The sequence below is a fragment of the Paralichthys olivaceus genome, chromosome 4 (assembly GCF_024713975.1).
Source record: "Paralichthys olivaceus isolate ysfri-2021 chromosome 4, ASM2471397v2, whole genome shotgun sequence".
Classification (NCBI taxonomy): domain Eukaryota; kingdom Metazoa; phylum Chordata; class Actinopteri; order Pleuronectiformes; family Paralichthyidae; genus Paralichthys; species Paralichthys olivaceus.
In genome coordinates, this window is record NC_091096.1 from 14288051 (window position 1) to 14306394 (window position 18344).

General features: G+C 42.0%; 3 protein-coding genes across 6 annotated transcripts in view; all 3 read right to left on the reverse strand.

Moving 5' to 3' along the window:
* Positions 1 to 470: 470 nt before the first annotated feature.
* LOC109638083 (saxitoxin and tetrodotoxin-binding protein 2-like) lies at positions 471 to 2859 on the reverse strand. The gene is made up of 6 exons (XM_020100871.2): positions 2597 to 2859; positions 1877 to 2019; positions 1711 to 1778; positions 1358 to 1486; positions 832 to 927; positions 471 to 741 (listed from the first exon to the last, which is right to left on the reverse strand). Exons 1-6 carry the CDS (start codon positions 2708 to 2710, stop codon positions 653 to 655), a joined length of 639 nt encoding a protein of 212 aa, XP_019956430.1. The 5' UTR covers positions 2711 to 2859; the 3' UTR covers positions 471 to 652.
* Positions 2860 to 4061: 1202 nt separating this feature from the next.
* On the reverse strand, positions 4062 to 5737 carry LOC109638090 (uncharacterized). The gene is made up of 6 exons (XM_020100880.2): positions 5485 to 5737; positions 5026 to 5168; positions 4875 to 4939; positions 4668 to 4802; positions 4458 to 4556; positions 4062 to 4360 (listed from the first exon to the last, which is right to left on the reverse strand). The coding sequence occupies exons 1-6, from the start codon at positions 5587 to 5589 to the stop codon at positions 4305 to 4307; spliced, it is 603 nt and encodes a 200-aa protein (XP_019956439.2). The 5' UTR covers positions 5590 to 5737; the 3' UTR covers positions 4062 to 4304.
* A 706-nt stretch (positions 5738 to 6443) lies between these two features.
* Positions 6444 to 18344, reverse strand: part of ssbp2a (single stranded DNA binding protein 2a) — a 72588-nt gene continuing 60687 nt past the window's right edge. For all 4 annotated transcript variants that reach the window (XM_069523872.1, XM_069523871.1, XM_020101060.2 and 1 more), the window contains 13 exons: positions 14835 to 14924; positions 12729 to 12788; positions 12553 to 12619; positions 12402 to 12472; positions 11778 to 11845; positions 10894 to 10942; positions 10783 to 10818; positions 10624 to 10678; positions 10456 to 10526; positions 10249 to 10327; positions 10065 to 10093; positions 9854 to 9952; positions 6444 to 9035 (listed from right to left, as the gene is read on the reverse strand). In XM_069523872.1, the coding sequence (XP_069379973.1) occupies positions 9006 to 9035; positions 9854 to 9952; positions 10065 to 10093; positions 10249 to 10327; positions 10456 to 10526; positions 10624 to 10678; positions 10783 to 10818; positions 10894 to 10942; positions 11778 to 11845; positions 12402 to 12472; positions 12553 to 12619; positions 12729 to 12788; positions 14835 to 14870 (750 nt within the window). In that variant the 5' untranslated portion in view covers positions 14871 to 14924 and the 3' untranslated portion in view covers positions 6444 to 9005. The remainder of the gene's footprint in view (positions 9036 to 9853; positions 9953 to 10064; positions 10094 to 10248; positions 10328 to 10455; positions 10527 to 10623; positions 10679 to 10782; positions 10819 to 10893; positions 10943 to 11777; positions 11846 to 12401; positions 12473 to 12552; positions 12620 to 12728; positions 12789 to 14834; positions 14925 to 18344) is intronic.

The following is an 18344-nucleotide window of genomic DNA, read 5'->3' on the forward strand; positions in this document are numbered from 1 at the left end:
GCTTCCAAAAATTTATATATGTATATGCTAATGTGGGGGAGGAGGGGGGTTGTGATTTCTTTTATCCAGCACTGAATGGTCAGCCCAACAGTCTTCTGTTGCCCGTGTCGATGGCCCTGAATGAACTCCAGCAACGTGCCAAGACTCCATTTGGACCCGGAGCAGCTTTTCATTGGCAGAAATAAAGGTTGTTTCCCTGTGGGACTCCTCCTAGCGACACTCTAAAATTTTGACTCCTTCTCCCCCCCCCCCCCCCCAATGGAGACGTTACCCGGCAACGGCCTTTGTTGAGGTTTCTGGGAACAGCAGTGCACTTTCAAAGAGCTGCACAAGTGAAAGTGAAGTATAATAATACTGACATGGGTCAGGACAGTGTCTGGCTGTTATTTGAGAGAGGATGAGGAAATGTCGGTGGTGAGAAGCCAGGTGCTTTTTCTTGTGCAGAATTAACCGGCTGGGACACAATGAGGGAGACTGAGAAGTGCTTTTTATTTTATCACACACAACCAGTGGAAAACAGTGGAGGCATTAAAGGAGCTAAAGTACATTCATGTGGCAACACAAGTCTACATCAGTGCACAAGCAGATCACATAACACTAGTTAGCTCATGTTAGGCTGGACTTGTTTTATGTGTTTGGAGGCTGTTCACTTTCACTCTGCAGAAGGCTCAGCCTCAGTCGGCTCCTTCTCTGTGTTCTCGACGGCAGGTGAAGCAGTTTCCCTGTCGTCTTCACACAGATCTGAAATAAGAGAGGAGCCATGAAAACGGTATGCCGTGATAATGGAAGTGTGAATGTGCAGGAAGATGCAGAAATGAAATGACGACTGACTTGTGCCTGCAAAGTGGTACTCTGGGAGGAAGTTCAGACAATCGGCCTGCTTCTTGAAGGTCTCCAGTTCGGATGGCTCCAGATTGCCGGTCCGTGCTATAAGAGAGGGGCCACAGAAACAAAACAGGAAGTGAGGAGGTGTGGGGGGGCAAGAGTCAAGAGGAAAAAACTTTAAAACAATTAAAATGTGTGTAATATTTACGTTAAAGGGATCTATTTGCAGAAATTGAATATGAAATATTTATATATAAGACCCCAGAACCAGCCGTTTATATTTAAATATTTCATACTTACATCAGGAGTGGATCCTCTGTACAGAGGCCACCATGTTTTTTTAACAGTACCTTCAGGGTTTTTATGACAACTGAAGCTACCACAGGTTCTCTCTCATGTTTTGAATGGGAGGGTGAGGTGAGGGGTTTTCAGCTGTAACATGCAACTTCACCACTAGATGTCACTAATTTCCACACACTGAACCTTTAATACAAAGGAGTGATGGAGTAAAAAGAGAAAAAGAAAAACTTACTAAAGAGAAACAGGTATCGTCCCTTTGACTTGCCGTCAGGGAGGAGGGTGGTGTCTTCAGACAGGAGACAGTCGGCACACGTCTCATAGTACTTCCCATCATGATAGGAAGTGTGACCATTGATGTTAACTGTGGAACAAAGATTTAAAGCAGCACAAAATCCCCCAATGTTATTTTTTTCTAGTTGAGCACAAGAAAATACAGCAGACACTATCAGATTAGTGATACATTTGGATGCTTGTGTGACTGTTTTTAATGAAATACAGACATTTCTCTGTGATGCAAATCACCCACAAATCATTACAGCGAATAGAGAGAGAGAGAGGGTGAGACAAAAAACACAAGATGCGTACAAGTGGTGTGGCTGGTCATTCCAGAGATGGTGGCGTTGGTTGCACCCTGCAGGCATTTATCATCATTTCTGTAATGAGAGAAAAAAAACATCCACATCAACTCCTCAATATAAACTATGAGCAGTGAGCTCCAGAGGACGTTGTGTGCTCTTTGCAGTGTCCTCACAGGCGGTCGGCCCAGTAGATGGTCATGACTCCGCTTTCAGAGGAAGCGGACAGTTCCAGCCAGGAGCTGTTCACTGTGACCAAGTCGTTCTTCAGGCCGGGCTCGTCCCATGTCCCGACATGAAACACCCACTTCCCATAGATCTGCCACACACATGATATAAAATGATAAGATGTGAACAATACTATGCAATGTAGTGTAATATAACTTGACATAGTATAGTATGACAAAATACAATATAATGTTTATCCACTTAAATGGACTTGAATCTTTGGAAAGAGTGAATGCCAAAATGAGAAGAAAACAAAAAATTAAACACACAATTGCATAACAATTTTCTTTACTGAGGAAGATCTTGAATAATACGATCAAAAGCTCCAGAACAAGCGTAATGGACCAATGTGCTGAGAAACGTCATGCAAAGACATGAAAATACCTATTATTGGTTTGTTATCTGCTATGAATTGCTACTAAATTAAAAATAGAGATCGCTTAAGGCACATTCTACTCATGCAGTAATGTGAATGGACAGCTAATAATAAAATATGCATTAAAGAACCAAATATATACATTTTTTATGTTCAATCTCATTGTAAGAACCTTAAAATGAAAAATGAAATCAACACAAAAGCTCAATTCTGCAACATCAATAACCGGTGGGACTGCACTGCAGAGCCTCCTCACAGATGACACAGCAAACAGAAGACCAGCGTTACTCACAGGGCTGTGGCTGTCCAGGACCAGAGGCTTGAGCAGCTCTTTGCAGTCGGTCGGTTCAGACGAGACACCCAGGGAGGCGAGAGCCAGCAGAGCTACAACCAGCTGTGCAGCCATGGCTTGAGACAGCGGGCAGCCAGAGAGCAACACCAGTGTCAGGGATCCTGCCAGCTACAGCCTCCTCACAGGGACCAGGGGAAGTGTTCTGTAACAGTGGGCTGGGCCACACACACACACACATACACACACACACACACACACACACATACACACACACACACAGAGACACACACACACACACCACTAGTTTCAGCGGGGGCTTGTGTCCTATTTACCCCTTTACATAACAGCCATCTGGCAGAGTCTGAATAGCAAGACCCCTGCATCTTTCAATAGCCAAACACCCTCCCGCACGGAGTTACACACACACACACACACACACACACACACACACACACACACACACACACACACACACAGAAGACAAACAAGATACACAGCAGAACGAACACTGAAACTACTCCTCTCTTGTTCCATTACAATTCACGTGCACTGTTACGCAACATGGACTGACTCCTTGGTTTGCAAGGAAAAGTTCAGAGACTTTTAGCCCACTGATAAAAAAAAGTCATTAACAGTTTTTTTTGTTGTTGACTGTTTTCAAAACATCAAAACTGGAGAATGAATGATTAGTCATGTTGTTTGCCTGCAGATGGCATCCAGAGGTTATGGTCAGTGACCGAGGGGCAGTTTCGAAGATAGGAAAGCAAATCTACTTGTTTTTATGATGTGGATGCTGTTTTGCTCCTCTCATTAGTTTTAAAGATACAGCAAATGATAAATAGAGTCTTGTTTAAATAGATAATGTGAAGGGAGGTTTGGTAAATGATGTATCAGTGGTGTTGACCCTTTATAGATGTGCACTGACACGAGTGTCAGTGACGAGTGACGTGTTATGAAACAAACAAAAACCTCATTCAGTTGCCTTGTCTTTCTTTCCAAGGAGATCTGTGAACCACACGGATCCAGGGTGAGAAATAATGAAAGTATTGTTCAATTTGGCAGCAAATGTTTAGGGATGAATAATTAAATGGGCCCCTTAGAGAGTGAGAGAGAATGTGGAACTTACACAAGACGAGGTGGCGCAACTCTCTGAGAACATCAACGTGTTTTTCTTCTTCTAGGAAAACGCTCGACATGGTGCGAAGCAATTTGAAAAAGGGTTGCGTTCAAACAAACCTTTTCTCACTGCCGTGTTAAACTGCCACATGCTCCCCATCATTCAAGGGGAACCCCGACTCGTAGACGCCATGAAAAGACTCATGTTGACTCTGACTCCCCTGACATTTTAGATTTGCTCGGTCAGACAAACTCTTTTGCAGAAATCACTGCAGATTACCGAGTGGTGTCAGAAAGCACACACAGATTGTGTTCAATGCAAAATGGAAGCATCCAAACACACAGTCAGTTCTTTTTGTCAAACTTTATATGCACAGAAGAAAAAAAACCTTTTCCATCATGATTCATGAACTGGACGGTAAATGTCGAATCAGTCTATTCATTCTTTAATACAGAAAAGGTTTCTAGACACTGTAATTAGTCTCGCCACAGTCATAAATACTCGTGAGTGGTACGGATTCATCAAACAGATGTTCAGGATGGATTTGAGGTTCACAGCAGGTGACGACCCGCACATCAACATCCGTTTTCTCTAGTGTTCTTCCTCCTTTGCGTCTGTGGCGGCCTCCTTCTCGTCAGGACACAGGTCTAAAACAGAGTTGGGAGGTGAAGTGAACAAGTGTCTCAGTATGTTTCTCAGACTGGTGACTTCTGGCGATCCAACAGAGAAACTGCAGCATCTCACCTGTGGCCTCTCCAAAGTGGAATTCAGCTGGGAAGTTGAGGCATGCAGCTTGTTTCTTGAAAACATCCAGATCAGCGTCGTCCAACTTCCCAGACTTTGCTGCAGGGCAGGCGTGACGGGGGGGAAAGTTATAATGTTATCTCAGATCAGCAATGAAAATAAAGTTGGTTGATTGGACAGTTGAGCAGGTACAGAGATCAGTGAACTCACTGAAGAGGAAGAGGTTTCGGCCATGTTTGGTTTCCCCCTTCTCTGTGCTCACTCTTTTGTCGATCCACAGGACGCACCCAGTGCAGGTCTTCAGGTTTTTCCCAACATGCTCGTGAGTGGTGGAGTTGAAATTAACTAATACATTCACACAGAATATAAGTAACTGTTACAGCACGTGTAATATGTCCCTGATAAAAACATACTCACATGTCACTTTGGAGCTGTTTCCTGAGAAGGTGGTATTAACTTCTCCGGAAATACATTTCTCATACCTGTTGGAGATGAATTATCCCCTTATTCATTGGACACTTGCATTAAAAGGTATAAAAAATGAATTTTCACAAAGTTGAACATTTACGCCTTGTCTCCATAGCGCATGGTCATATTGTCACTATCAGCTATGGGTGAGAGTTCCATCCAGGAGCTTTTGACAAATTTAAGTTTCTTCAGAAACTCTTCATTGTCTGATGTTCCAACGTGGAAAATCCATTTTCCAAAAACCTGCAGGACAAAGATGTGCAAAATTAAAAACCATAATATTATCTAACCATCTAACTTTGATGGATATAAAACACTTTAAACAGTGGCTTGACCTTAAACTTTATTAAGACATTACTGGTGGCTGTAGATTGGTGTAATAAATCTCTTTTTAATAGTTTCTTCCATCCACCTTCCAGATGTTTATGGCTCTCAAACCCCAGATGTTGGAATTTAAAGAACACTCCATAGAATGAACACACCTCAGTAAAATATATAGTTGTAGTCCTGTATAACACACACACACACACCAAAGACCTCCTGAGGACAACGGACGCACCTGGCTTTGCTCCTCCAGAGGTTTGAGCAGCTCTGCACAATCTGGGTCAGACGCAGCGGTCAGAGAGCAGAGAGCCAGCAGAGCTAAACAGAAGTGAGCAGACATGATCAGGCAACTGGACACAGCAGCGAGTTGAGGACAGCTGGACTCCTGCAGGAGAGACCGGACGGGCAGAAGAGAGAAAGCTACAAATAGGGAAGAGATGGAGAGAGGGGGAGGAGAGAGGGGGAGGAGAGAGGGGAATAGGGAGAAAGGGGAGAGGGAGAGAGGGTGTTTAGGGTTATGTGTGTACACTGCAGCGTCATTGGACTCACTGTGATAAGGCTTCTTTATTGTGGGGTTGTTGAATATTTATGTCTTGATTCTGCTTAAGTTAAATATTTCAATTTCTCTGCTTGGATCTTTTGAAAATGGACTTGTTTATGTTTTTCTTGTGTTTTTGTTTTTTCGGGATTTGTTTCTATTTTTAGCTTCAGTTAAGTCACCATTTGCCATGCCTTGTGTTTTTTGGCTCATTTTATGTTTTATTTTGAAAAGTCTCATTGTTTTTTACTTCTATTTTACTTGTAAAGCACCAAAGTGCAACATACAGTATCTATGGCACCTCACATATTAACGCCAAGACCTTAATAATAGAGAAACCTAACAGTTCCCACAATGAGCAAACACTAAACTCCCTCTATTTATAGTATAGTTTCGTAATATTTTCATTTTCTTCAGTGGGAGGCTGTGAAGATGCGTCGTCCATCTTTATTTACAATCTACGACTCTACAAAGACAGAAGGAACTGGAGACATAGTAACTCTAAGCAACAGATCTTAATCTACAAACACACTCATTCAGTTGTGTTCACGTTGAGACACACACACACACACACACACACACACACACACACACACACACACACACACACACACACACACACACAGTCCTCGCAAATGAAAAGCTGACACTTTGACTTAAGGGAAGAGAAGCTTTATACCAGCATATCCAAAACCCATGAAATACTTCTCTGTATTTACAAAAACACAATAATAAAGAATAAAAAAGAGAAAATGAACACATCACAAATGGAGTCCCACGTGTTGCCACAAAACAGAAAACATGATCCCATTTACAAATGCAACTTCTTGTACTCCCACTTATGGCTTCAATCTAACAACAACAACAAAAAAAACAACATAATATTCCTTTAAAAAAGTTGCAGGTTTGTTGTGATGGTCCATCATCAGTCCATCGCCTCATAACTCTCCGGATTCTTCTTTAAATAATAACAATAATATCAAATACACATACAAGACAGAGGAGCTACATTTGTGAGCTGTACACTTTGCAGTAGGGGAGGGTAGAGGGGAATGTTCACAGGCATATTGACCTTTTATACATGATACAATCCAGGGCAGTGAAAAAAGTTCAAAACGTTGATTAAAAACAAGCTTATTTTAGCTCTGTACCAACCCTCCTCTCATATCACTCCGAGATCACAGTTATTCCGGATGACTCTAAAGTATGGGTGACCAAAGTGACGCTTGTGTTTAATCGTTTACCATCTGTACTGGTTATCTTTGATTTCTCTTTGAACATTTCTGTCTAGTAAACTGACATAAATTGAAAAATCATTTGGATCCAGAGGTCAGAGAGGCCTCAGCAAACACAAGCCTGACTAAAGGTTTTCTATCTGTTCACCTTACGTAACTTGTTTACATAAGAAAAAGAATTGCAACAAAGGTCTTCTGCTCACTGATCAGTTACATGGAAAGAAAACTGTTTTTCAAACATTCCTCCTCTTTGCTGCTCCTTGCATAAGGAAAGATCTGGTTTGAAGTGTGATGAATGGTACCCGCAGAACTTTTGGAATCAGTAGATCATTCTGCGGGCAGCTGCAATATGGCGGCAATGGCTCTTATGTAATTTTATGGGGCAATTGCGACAATCCACGAAATGTCCACTAAAAGCACTATTCTGCCACCACTGAAAGGCTGAAATTATTATTCTGGGTCTTTGCAAAGTGTCTGGCAACTTAATTTTAATATTTCAACAACTCACAATTTATGGGCCAATTCTGTAAGGGGGGGGGACTATATAACTTGTATTGTATGTACTGCCTGAGCACAGCAGTCACACCAGTCGAGTCTCCCATTCACTTTTTAATTATTATAAACGTTTTGGGCATTGAAGAATCCTGAAATGTTACCTGGAAGGTTTTCAAATTGTGGGATATTTCTTCTGTTGCCTCCAAGTGCTTGTCAAGTTTGGATGTGTGTATATTTTCTGAACACCCTCTCGTGCTATAGCAGCAGGCGCACAGGCCCCCAGCAGGGTCTCTCAAGCTGTACAGGTTAAAGATTTGGAGGTCAGATGAAAAAAGATATCCACTGCTCGTCAAGGTTGGAGGACCCAGTCCCGAAAAATAAGAAACATTGTTATGGAAACAGCAATAGAGGAAACTAATGTCAGAAAGTACTTTGTAACTTCTTCGTAAGCCCACAGGGGATTTGCTTCTGGTTTGACCAATGGCTTTTTGGTTTGCTATATGTTAGCTAAGGTTACAAACTGTAGCTAGACATTGTTATAATGCTATGATGGACATTACAAACCATTTCATGGACTTTACAGCTCTAGTCCACTTTTGCTGCTGTTGCTATGTTTTATCATCACAATATAATTTACCATTCCACCACAACTTGTGACAACAGTGGCTACAGCTCAAAAGTCACATATTCTCACTTTAAGCCTTGAACCAAACTCTGTAACTAACTTCCTCTGTAACTATTCAATTCAGAAAAGTATTTGTTGTGCAGAGGACAGAGTTTGTGATGACTTTTAAGAATCAAAAAATAATCACAAAAGCCATCGTATAAAACATAAAACACAATTTTAGAAAGCCACAAAATTTGACTTTACAAATATTTGCCTCACTTAAAATGCCATGTTAATATGATTGTGATGTCTCTCGATTCTCCTCCACCAAGTGATTTCTCAGGTAAAGACAAAAGATTTGACAACCAGTTAGATTCCATTTTTACTGTCAATCAAAAAAGTGTCTTTATCTCTTTAAGTCCTTGGATATTTAAACTTTAGCATAAATAGGATACTGGCCAGTTTGTTTTTGAGCATGAACTCTGTGACGTGATGCAAAAGGCAGAGACACCTGTCTGTGACTGGAGTGAGTGTGCACAGTCACATCGTTTGCAAATATACAAAGAGTTCTCCTCTGGTTGGTTCCTTTGTACAGTCTCATGGTTGCAGAGGAGGAACTGATGAATGTAGCAGAGTCACCACAACAGGGGGAGACCAAACAAGGGAGGAGGAGAGGTGAACAGAAACCAATGAAGGAATGGGGGAAGAGATGTAGGCTTGAGGGGGCGGAGAGAGGGACGGAGCCCGGGGGGCAACTGTCCTGACTGGGTCAGTGGTGGTGGTGGAGGAAGAGTCACTGGCCTAGATGACGTCACATCCAGTCTCTCTGCTTTTCATCGCACCAGCGCACTGAGCGAGTGATCGAGGCGCCGCCCAAACCTTCACACACTCATCGTCATGTTTGGAGAATACTGCAGAGACATAAGTCAAGTGTGTGACAACTGTGTGTGTGAGAGGGGGAGAGAAAAACAGTTTTGTATTTGACAGTGATTACATTTACAAGGATACCAACATTCTGGTATTAACCAGAATAAGGTCATACTCGGAATATGCAATAATCAAATTAGGAGATGTGGAGTATTCCGACCTTAGCCACAGTATGTAGACATGTATACGTATTAATTGCATTATAATTTCCTATTGGAGTTTTTCACAGCATTTTGCCACATCAACAGGTGACACGTGAAAACACCCAAAATGGTCTACACGGTAGCAGACTGGTGGAATAACGTCACATGTAATCACGTAGTGGAAACCGCTCCACAGTTTAAATAAACAGTGATCTCTACTTCCTGCTCCATGTTGAGGGAATGTCGCTTTAGGGAACTTCTCTCAACAAAATTCCTCTATATAGAAAATCCTGTTACGTCACAAACACAGATGTCACTTCCTTCCTGACGTGGTTCTCTATTTAACATGGAGGAGGCAGGATTTATAAGCTATACTGCAGCCAGCCACCAGGTGGTGACTGAGAAGTTTCGGCTTCACTTTTGGGGAGCTGTCATGTCGTCCATCTTTACAAACAGTCTTTATGCTAAGATAAACTGATTGGCTGCAGACTATAGCTTCAAATTTAGCATGTAGATTTACACACATTGATTTTTTCATTGTGTATTTCCCAGAATGCCACCTACTCCTTTTAAAGCAGTGCAAAATTTTATGAGTGCTCTGCAGCACCACCCATCACATCCCTCTAATCATTCCAAACAGTAGCCGACAACCAACTTACACTTTCATTCTGAAAAGGGTTGAGGAAGTTTCCTCCCATCTCTCCATCCTCCCTGGGGGTCCCCGGCTGGTTACTCATACTTAGGTTACCAGGCGAGTTCTTTACAAAGGTAATTCAAACACAACTTAATGAGAATACTGTGCCTCAAAAATCATAAAAATCACAGTGCAATTTACAAAAAGGAGGTAAGTAAGTAAGAAGCTATTCTCACCTTAGGCAGACTGTCCATATCACCTGACCCTGAGAGGGAACATCAGTATGTTAATAACACAGATCGCCATGATCATGTGAATGTTGTTTTTGTACAAAATAAATAAATAGAAATAACTTAATAAATAAATAAAAGCAGAGATTTGGTGTCAGTGCAGCACCTAAAAGCAACTTGTTCCTGTTACCTAATGATCCGTTCATGTGATGAGGCTCCATTCCAGCCATTCCCCCTAATGGACCATCTCCACCTGCTCCCATAGGGAACTGAAGAAACAGACAAACAAACAAACATAAGAGGGAGTGTTATACCTGTAACACATTTTACCACAACATAAAGTAAAAACAGTTCATCCACCCCCCACACACAGTGATATGTAAAGGGTATGACTCACATTTGGTCGGTTTCCACCTGGAGGGACTGTGTTTATCAAAGTGTACATGTTGTCGCCGGAGTTGGTTGAATCTGACATAAGAGACATTGATGATAATGACAATAAGATGATAAAGGAGCAAAACATTGTATATACACAGTAATGCACACATGCATACACAGAGCTTACCTGCTGGACTTGGCATTATTGGGGTCCCGGGTGGCCCGCCGCCTCCTGGAGGTCCCTGAAATTACAGTTTTGTTTTCCATGAGATTCATTCATGAACTCATGAATAACAGCTTACGTGTAGAGACACGTAGTTAATAAAGTCAAACACACAGCACATACCACATAACTTCCCGGAGATGCAGAAGAGTAAGGGGTCTAGAAAAACGCAGAAGGATAAATCATTAAAGAAATGAAATAACTTAGGTTAGGTGTCTTTGTTAGAACACTTACCGAATTGGAGTTTGGAGGATTCGGCCAAGGTCTACCCCCACCAGGTCCCCTGAACAGACACAGACACACACACACACGCAGACACACACACACACACACACAGTTATCTTTTCTGCTTTTGGCAAGCTTCGTCCTTTCAAATTCATTTGGGCAGAGTTGGCAACAACAAAGTCTCCCATTGCCAGAGAGAGGTGATGGGAACAACAACAACAACAACAAGAAAACAGACACACACATAAAAAAAAGACAAAATGGAGGATAATGGCCTCTCAGCTCTCGACCTCCAACAACCAAGAACATACAGTAAAGACGATTAAGTATGTTCATTGTTCCTCGGAGTTCCTCATCTACTGCAGCTTTTAAATCCTCACTGAAAGCCTTTTTCTTCAAGTGCCTTTATACTATCTAAGAAAATCTAAAGCCATTTCACCATTTATTACATTTTATTTCATTAAATGTTTTTATTTAAATCATTTTTATTTGTACTATTTTGATCCTTTAACTTATTTTTAAACTATTATACAGATTTATCCTTCTTATTTTGTTTACTTGTAATATCTTTACCTCTCTTCCTCTGCTCTTTTTAACCCCGTTTATTTGGCTCTTTTTAACTGACATATTTTTGACTTAATTTTGTCTCTGTGTTGTTTTTAATGTTTCTGAACAGCACCTTGAATCTACCACCGTATATGAAATGTGTTTTATAGTCTTGCATCTCAATGAGATACTTTCTACAAAAGTAGAAATTGGGGGTTGGATCATTTACATTTTAAGAGATAAATGGAGGAGAAAAAGGGAATTTGATGAAGCCTAGAGCTAAAGTTGCTCTGTATGCTCTGCCCTCTCTCTTTCTATGCAGATGACATCGTGTGGATAACACTCACATGTTCATGCCAGGCATCCCAGGACCAACCAGGGCGTTCAGTGGTGGTCTCATCCCACTTCCATAACTCTAAAACAACACAAGCAAATAAAAGTCTGTAGTTATGTCTGAACCATGGGTTGTAAATAGAGATGGACGACATGTCACTACTTCCTCCCAGGATCCAGATATTAAGCCATAATATCTGGAATACAAATGCGGCCATCTTTTGCCCTTGATGTGATTGGGAGCCAGAATCTGTGCTGTATCGATCACGAACTAGTCTCAGCTGTCAATCATGATGTTTCACCCCATTTTTATTGCCTCAAATAATTGATTTAAATCAAACTTACTGGAGAAATGAGCACTTGAACTTACATTAGTGTGATAAGAACCATCGTAAATGACGGGACTCATGTTTGAGGAAGAAAGTATTTGACATGTAAAATATTGGTGATTGTTCACTAACACGGAGGAGGCAGGGTTTATAAACTATACTGCAGCCAGCCACCAGGGGGCAATCAAGTTGCTTTGGCTTCACTTTTGGGAGCCATCATGTCATCCATCTTTATATACAGTTTATGATCTGGACTGATTATCACAAACTATTTTTCAAAATATTCCTGAAAATCATCTGGCTCCGTACCTGGGGCCCCAGCGGTACCATGCCTCTGGGTGGAGTCATCCGCTGCATGGGTCCTCCCATATTTGGATGTCCTGAAATGCAGAACATCAACAGTCAGCAGCAAACACAATCAGCTGTAAGTTTAGTCCAGGGTTCAGGACTATATGCATACCTTGCTGTCTTGAGGGGTCCATTCCACTGGGCAACATCGGCTGACTACCTGGGACTCCTCCAAGTCCCTACAGAGGAAAGAGGGTCCTTCATCAGCTTTGTCATCACTGTCACACATAGTAACACTTTCTCCAGTCTGCAGGTCTTTCTGCCACCAGGTGTCAGTGTGGCTCTTACCTGATTGGGTAATCTGAGGGGTGGTCTGGGTCCTCCGGGGTACCGAGGTGACATAAATGGCTAGAAACAAACAGCAGAAATGCAGGAGTTATAAACACATCATGTGCAGGACATTCACTTGGGTTGAGGCATCACAAGGGTGCAATGAAGGGAGTCATGCCCATGTTAAGACTATAACAACAACCTAGAGTATAGACATGTCAAAATTGTACTAAACTGAGCAAGCAATCCTGTGTTGCCAAGCCACATAAACCTCTATTATAAACCTTTGGTTCACAGAAGTCTACAAACTGAGCACAACAGGGAGATTTTTCTCACTCTCTGAAAACAGGAAACCAACCAGAACTACATGTTCCTGTTGAGTTTCAGGCTCATTTTCCTTTAACAACAATCCCATGACAGGAGAGTGGGGACGGCGGCCGCGTTTTCATTGGATAGCATTTACTATGTGTGGAAAAAGAGCGAGGGACTAGGGATGAGGTTTGTTAATCGTGATGCCAGTGTGTGTGTGTGTGTGTGTGTGTGTGTGTGTGTGTGTGTGTGTGTAATCTGGCAGCATGTGTAAGAAGCTCTTTTGCAGCTGTGAGTGTTTTCAATTGTTCTCGCCACAGACGGTAGCAATGCTCTTGCTATGTCTGCTGTCTGATGCCACTGTGGTGAGAGGAGTTAGTCTTCAGTGTTGGAGAGGCACTACTGCAGCTGGCCACTAGAGAGCAATAGTCCACTTGTTTTGATCGGGTAGTTTCTTTAATAAACCAGCTTCTTATTCCCCCGCTGTGCTGAAGATCCATTAAAATGAAAACAGATATGAAAAGAAGTATTCAACTATACTATATCAGTTATATGTAAATTTAAATACATGAAAAACATTGTTTTTGGATGAATAAATAAATAAAAAATAAACCACTGAACATGAATGAGTCAGTGGTTGTATTTAATCAGTGAATGAGTAAATTCATAAACTGACTCAATTAATATGAAACATGTTTGAAGCTATATGTGTAAAGACCTGTGTATATACAGCATATTTACAGGCACAGGACGATTTACTGTTATATTACTATAATGACATGTCCAGTGTTAACAACCCCCTCCTCCTCTCGCCCACTGTCAGCTGGGATTGGCTGCAGCCCCCCCCCCGTGACCCTCAAAACGATAGGCTAGAGAGTATAGCTAATGTAGGGGAGGATGCAGGGATGGTTGGATGGACGGAGGATGCAGGGATGGACGGAGGATGCAGGGATGGATGTATGGAGAATCCATAAGACATCTCTCTCCGGTTAATCACAAACTTCAGCTATAATGAAAGAATTTCCTGGAACCTGGATGAAGAAACTGTTGCATTTGTTGAACTGATTGGTTTTGACGGGATGTTGTTTTTCAATTGATGTACAGACAGAAATGGAAAACACCGTTCAGACGCAGTTCTTTGAATTTTTTGAAAGCGGGGCTGAGAAATGTGCATGAAGAATTGATCTGCATGTCAGACGTGAGCGTCTGACTTTCACAGATGACGGTCGATCAATGTGCAACTGGCAGAGTCTTTCTGACGGAGAACAGACATGATCTGAGACGAAGACACAGGTGGATATTTTTGTCTGTGAGATGTGAGGGAGTTTTTTGAGGAAGAGTCCCAAAAGTGAAATACTCACATCTGAGGAAAAAAAGGAATAAGAAACATTTGTTCATATTAAGACAGATACCCTGAATAAGTTATGGGCCATAGTTTACCAAGTGGCCCTTTTATCATTTACTTGTGTGTAAAAGTGGCCTAAAGACCCCACCAATGATCTCTGTGTGTGTGTTTACTTACTTATCTTTTGAGAACCCTTTTGAGCATTAAACTTATGGAGTGAGCACATTTTGGGACATTGGGGACATTTCAGTCGCTCCTCACTTTGTCATCGGGCAATTTGAGGGTTGAGGCTTGGTTTTTAGGGTTAGGATTAGAAATAGGTTTGGGTTAGAGTTAGAATAAGGGTATAGGGGTTAGGCATTTAGGCGTGATGGCCAATTAGCATTCTCACTGGGATACATAACTACAAGAATGTGTGTGTGTGTGTGTGTGTGTGTGTGTGTGTGTGTGTGTGTGTGTGCACCGTATACCTGGAAGAATCCTGGAGGGACTGGTCCCACCGGCATGCCTTCTCCTGGGGGAAGGTTTCCGAGGACTGGGCTGGGAGCTGCTGCAGCGCTCTGAAGGCAGCAGACACACACATACGTGACATTTACCATCATAATTCAAATGGGCCACTCTGCATTTAGGTAATTGAGTATTTTCATTTGATGCCACTTACGTCATGATGCACAGTTGAGGATTAAACCACCCAACAGAATATTAAAAGCAACCGACAGTAAAATGTTACTTACACATACATGAATACAGTAATCATAATCCACTAATATCATTTAGTATTCCATTGTGGACATTTTCTGTATTTTGAGTAGCCTAATTTTACCTGTTATACTTAAACTAAAGTTTCTAATTATGTTATGTGATTTTACTTAAGTGACATTGTCACATAAGGACTTTATTTGCAAATTAGTATTTTTACACTGCATTATGGCAATAAAAAAAAAAGATCTGTTCACTTCCCCATCTGCTTTAACTTATATGATACAAAACCTCTAATGAGGTTGCCGCCATGAAACAACACAAGAGCAAACAAACAAAAAAAGCAATCCAAAGTTCTTTCCCTGTCTCTCTCTCTGTCTCTTTCTGTCTCCCCCCTCAGCGGGATGTTTCCTGTTACTGTAGATGCCCTGCCACGCTGCGGCCCAGGTTTATTTTTGTACCTTATGTTTTTTGTTGTGTTTGTCCCAGACGGGCGGCACTGGCACATTTCAGCACTGCCTCCGTCTGCTTCCTGTGGCATTGTGCTCCTGACTAACCCAGAGCTTCCACCCAGAGTCGGCCTCTTCCTCATCAGGAATAAAGAGCAGCTAGTGACATGCGGTGTGGGAGAGTGTGTATCCATATATATGATGATGTACGAACGCGAGCACATAAAGCCAGCTTGCTGTCTGGGTGTGTGAGTATTTTATTCCACATCTGCCCACTCTCTGTTCTACTTCTCTGATGGCATCGGGCTGGGTGTGAAGACTCAAGCGAAATTCACCCACAGTCTCTGAAGTTTCCGCCAGCTGACTTTTTAGGTCAGACAGGAACAAGGTTTAATCAGAGCCGAGATAAAAGCGGACTGACGACGCTCCTGCATCCTCCGCTGCTCCACCACCACCATTCCCTCATCCTCCCTCGTTCTCCTTCATATCTCTCAATCGTTAACGTTTGGCACAAAGAGGAACTGGATGCTTTGCAGATTTTTGACTCCACATTCTGCAGTGAAAACAGTCTGTATTTGTCTCGGCAGATGAACGTGCAGATGGACACAGATGGATATTGTATCTCCATGGTTCAGTGGTGTGAGACAGGATTTGGCGTGTGTGTTTGTGGTGTACAACATTGTGCACAGCATCAAGTGTGTTTTGTGAGTTTTTTCCCTTTCTTTCCCTCTTCCGTCTCGCAACCTGGATTACCCAGAATGCTTTCACTCCACAGCAGCCTGGAGGTCTGCTGAGTTTGCCTTCATGCCCACAGAGGGAGAGAGGGAGAGAGAGAGAGAAGGAGGGAAAGAAGAGAAAAGAGGACAAAGCAGAGATTATGAGTGTGCATGTGTGTGTGCATGTGTGATTGTGGGTGTGCATGTGTCAGTGAGTGTGTGAGTGCTCTTAATGTTTGTTTGTGTGGGAGAAAAATGAGAATTGGGGGGAGAAAAAAAATCTACCTGACCTGCTGACAAAGCAGCATTTTCCAAATACAGCAACAAGAAAATAAATAAATACAGAAATAAATAAATAAGCAGCACAAGGATATCTCCCTGCCCCAAAACCAGCACCGCTGCTCATCCACAGTAAACAAAAACATCACCGGCAACAAAAATAACTCACATAAACTCAAATGACGTAAAATCAAAAGGAGAAGCGGAGATACAAGCCCTGAGGGTGCTGCACTGTATACACCAATCAACTACTCTGTCATCTCATTATCTATATAAGGGAACAGGAGCCAATCACAGCTGACCTGAGTGAGAGGCTGCAGGACAGGTCCCAATCATGGCGTTTGTATTTAAAGACAAACATTCACACTCACATTTACAACTGTTTAATTTCATCTCCAGTAAACCTACGTGTCTTTGGGGGGGAGCCGGAGAACCCAGAGAGAACACATGCATGGTTCAAACCCAGAAGTTTCTTGCTGTGAGGCGACACAACCACTGTTCCATGGCTGCAAAAGTTAAAAGCTGCAAATCGTCATTTTCTCGCGTCTTTAAAACTTCTTCATGTAATTTATCATATGATATCATATGATGGGGAATAATTCTGAGATCAACATGAGCTTTAGATTTTCTCCCGATCCCTATTATTTGCTCCTTTTTAAAAATCTTTTTGGAGCCATATTCTTCTTGACCTTTGACCGATCAGCTCCAGAAGAGAATCATCTGAAGAGACTCTCCCAAGTAATACTCCCAACAAATGATTTACTGCCAGCGGCTGGCTAGCTTAGCTTAGCACAAAGACTGGAAAAGAGGAAACAGATGGATGGGCTCTGTTTGAAGGAAACAAAAACAAGTTGTTACTCATTTGATTTAAAACATCTACTTCATGTGTGTCTTTACTGGAAGGATTCCTCCTCTGCTGCACTTCCTGAAACTCTCATTTTTCTGAGTGGAGTGTGTGGAGTTTTTTGGATTAAGGGATCGAAGCACAGAGCGTAAATATATTGGGCTATCTATCTTAAGAATCAAAATGAGCAAAAACAAAGCGTTAAAACTAGCTTTGACTGTTTCTGTGGCTTAAGGCAGGATAACCTATTGGAATACAAAATCCATTTTTAGGTAATTATTTATTAATTATTTTATATGATAGAATTAAGCATGAAGGGGTAGAGAGGGCTGGGAAGACACAGCAGAGAGCCGGGTCAAAGGAGAACGCGTACATGGGGCGTCTGCTGAACCAGGTGAGCTGTTGGACGCCCTGCCACACTGTTTACACCCATGTCACTTTGTCTGTGAGTGAAAGAATAATTCAAATGACATTTAATGTTAGTTTGATTGGTAACGACTTATTTGCATAAATGTAGATGGCCGTTAAATTAAACAGGCTGACATACGGAGACCTTTACTGTACCAAACTACACAGTCCATCCTGACGGTTAATAATAGTGTTAACAGTTAGACTGCAGAGCTTCCTCTGATGAAATCTGACCACATCAATGTGAAGCAATTACCTCATATTAGCCACAACAGTGTGGTAACCAGGAAGTTCATGTTTACTGCGTGTTACTCTGAATTTGACTCGGTACGTTCCTGTCAACCGCTTCTGTTTGGATACTGATTCACAGCCGAGCTCAGCATATTCCAGCACTTAACCTTTGCAAATATGAAAGACACACACACACACACACACACAGTTAATGAGGAGTCTATCATTTACACTTCTCACACACCAGTGTTTACACTTTCCTGACAAAGCCGAGAGTAAAGGAGCAATGGGATGCTGATCTGGTGGATTTACAGATTAACTCACAGTATCGTAGTGTACTGTACGTTATGGTGA

Coding starts and splice junctions, on each gene's coding strand:
- LOC109638083 (XM_020100871.2), bottom strand. CDS start 2,710: ATGGCTGCACAGCTGGTTGTAGCTCTGCTGGCTCTCGCCTCCCTGGGT. Junction 928..1,357: donor ACGATACCTGTTTCTCTTTA/GTAAGTTTTTCT, acceptor CCTCTCTTATAG/CACGGACCGGCAATCTGGAG. Junction 742..831: donor GTACCACTTTGCAGGCACAA/GTCAGTCGTCAT, acceptor CTCTTATTTCAG/ATCTGTGTGAAGACGACAGG.
- LOC109638090 (XM_020100880.2), bottom strand. CDS start 5,589: ATGTCTGCTCACTTCTGTTTAGCTCTGCTGGCTCTCTGCTCTCTGACC. Junction 4,940..5,025: donor ATGCGCTATGGAGACAAGGC/GTAAATGTTCAA, acceptor CATCTCCAACAG/GTATGAGAAATGTATTTCCG. Junction 4,361..4,457: donor CCACTTTGGAGAGGCCACAG/GTGAGATGCTGC, acceptor ACTCTGTTTTAG/ACCTGTGTCCTGACGAGAAG.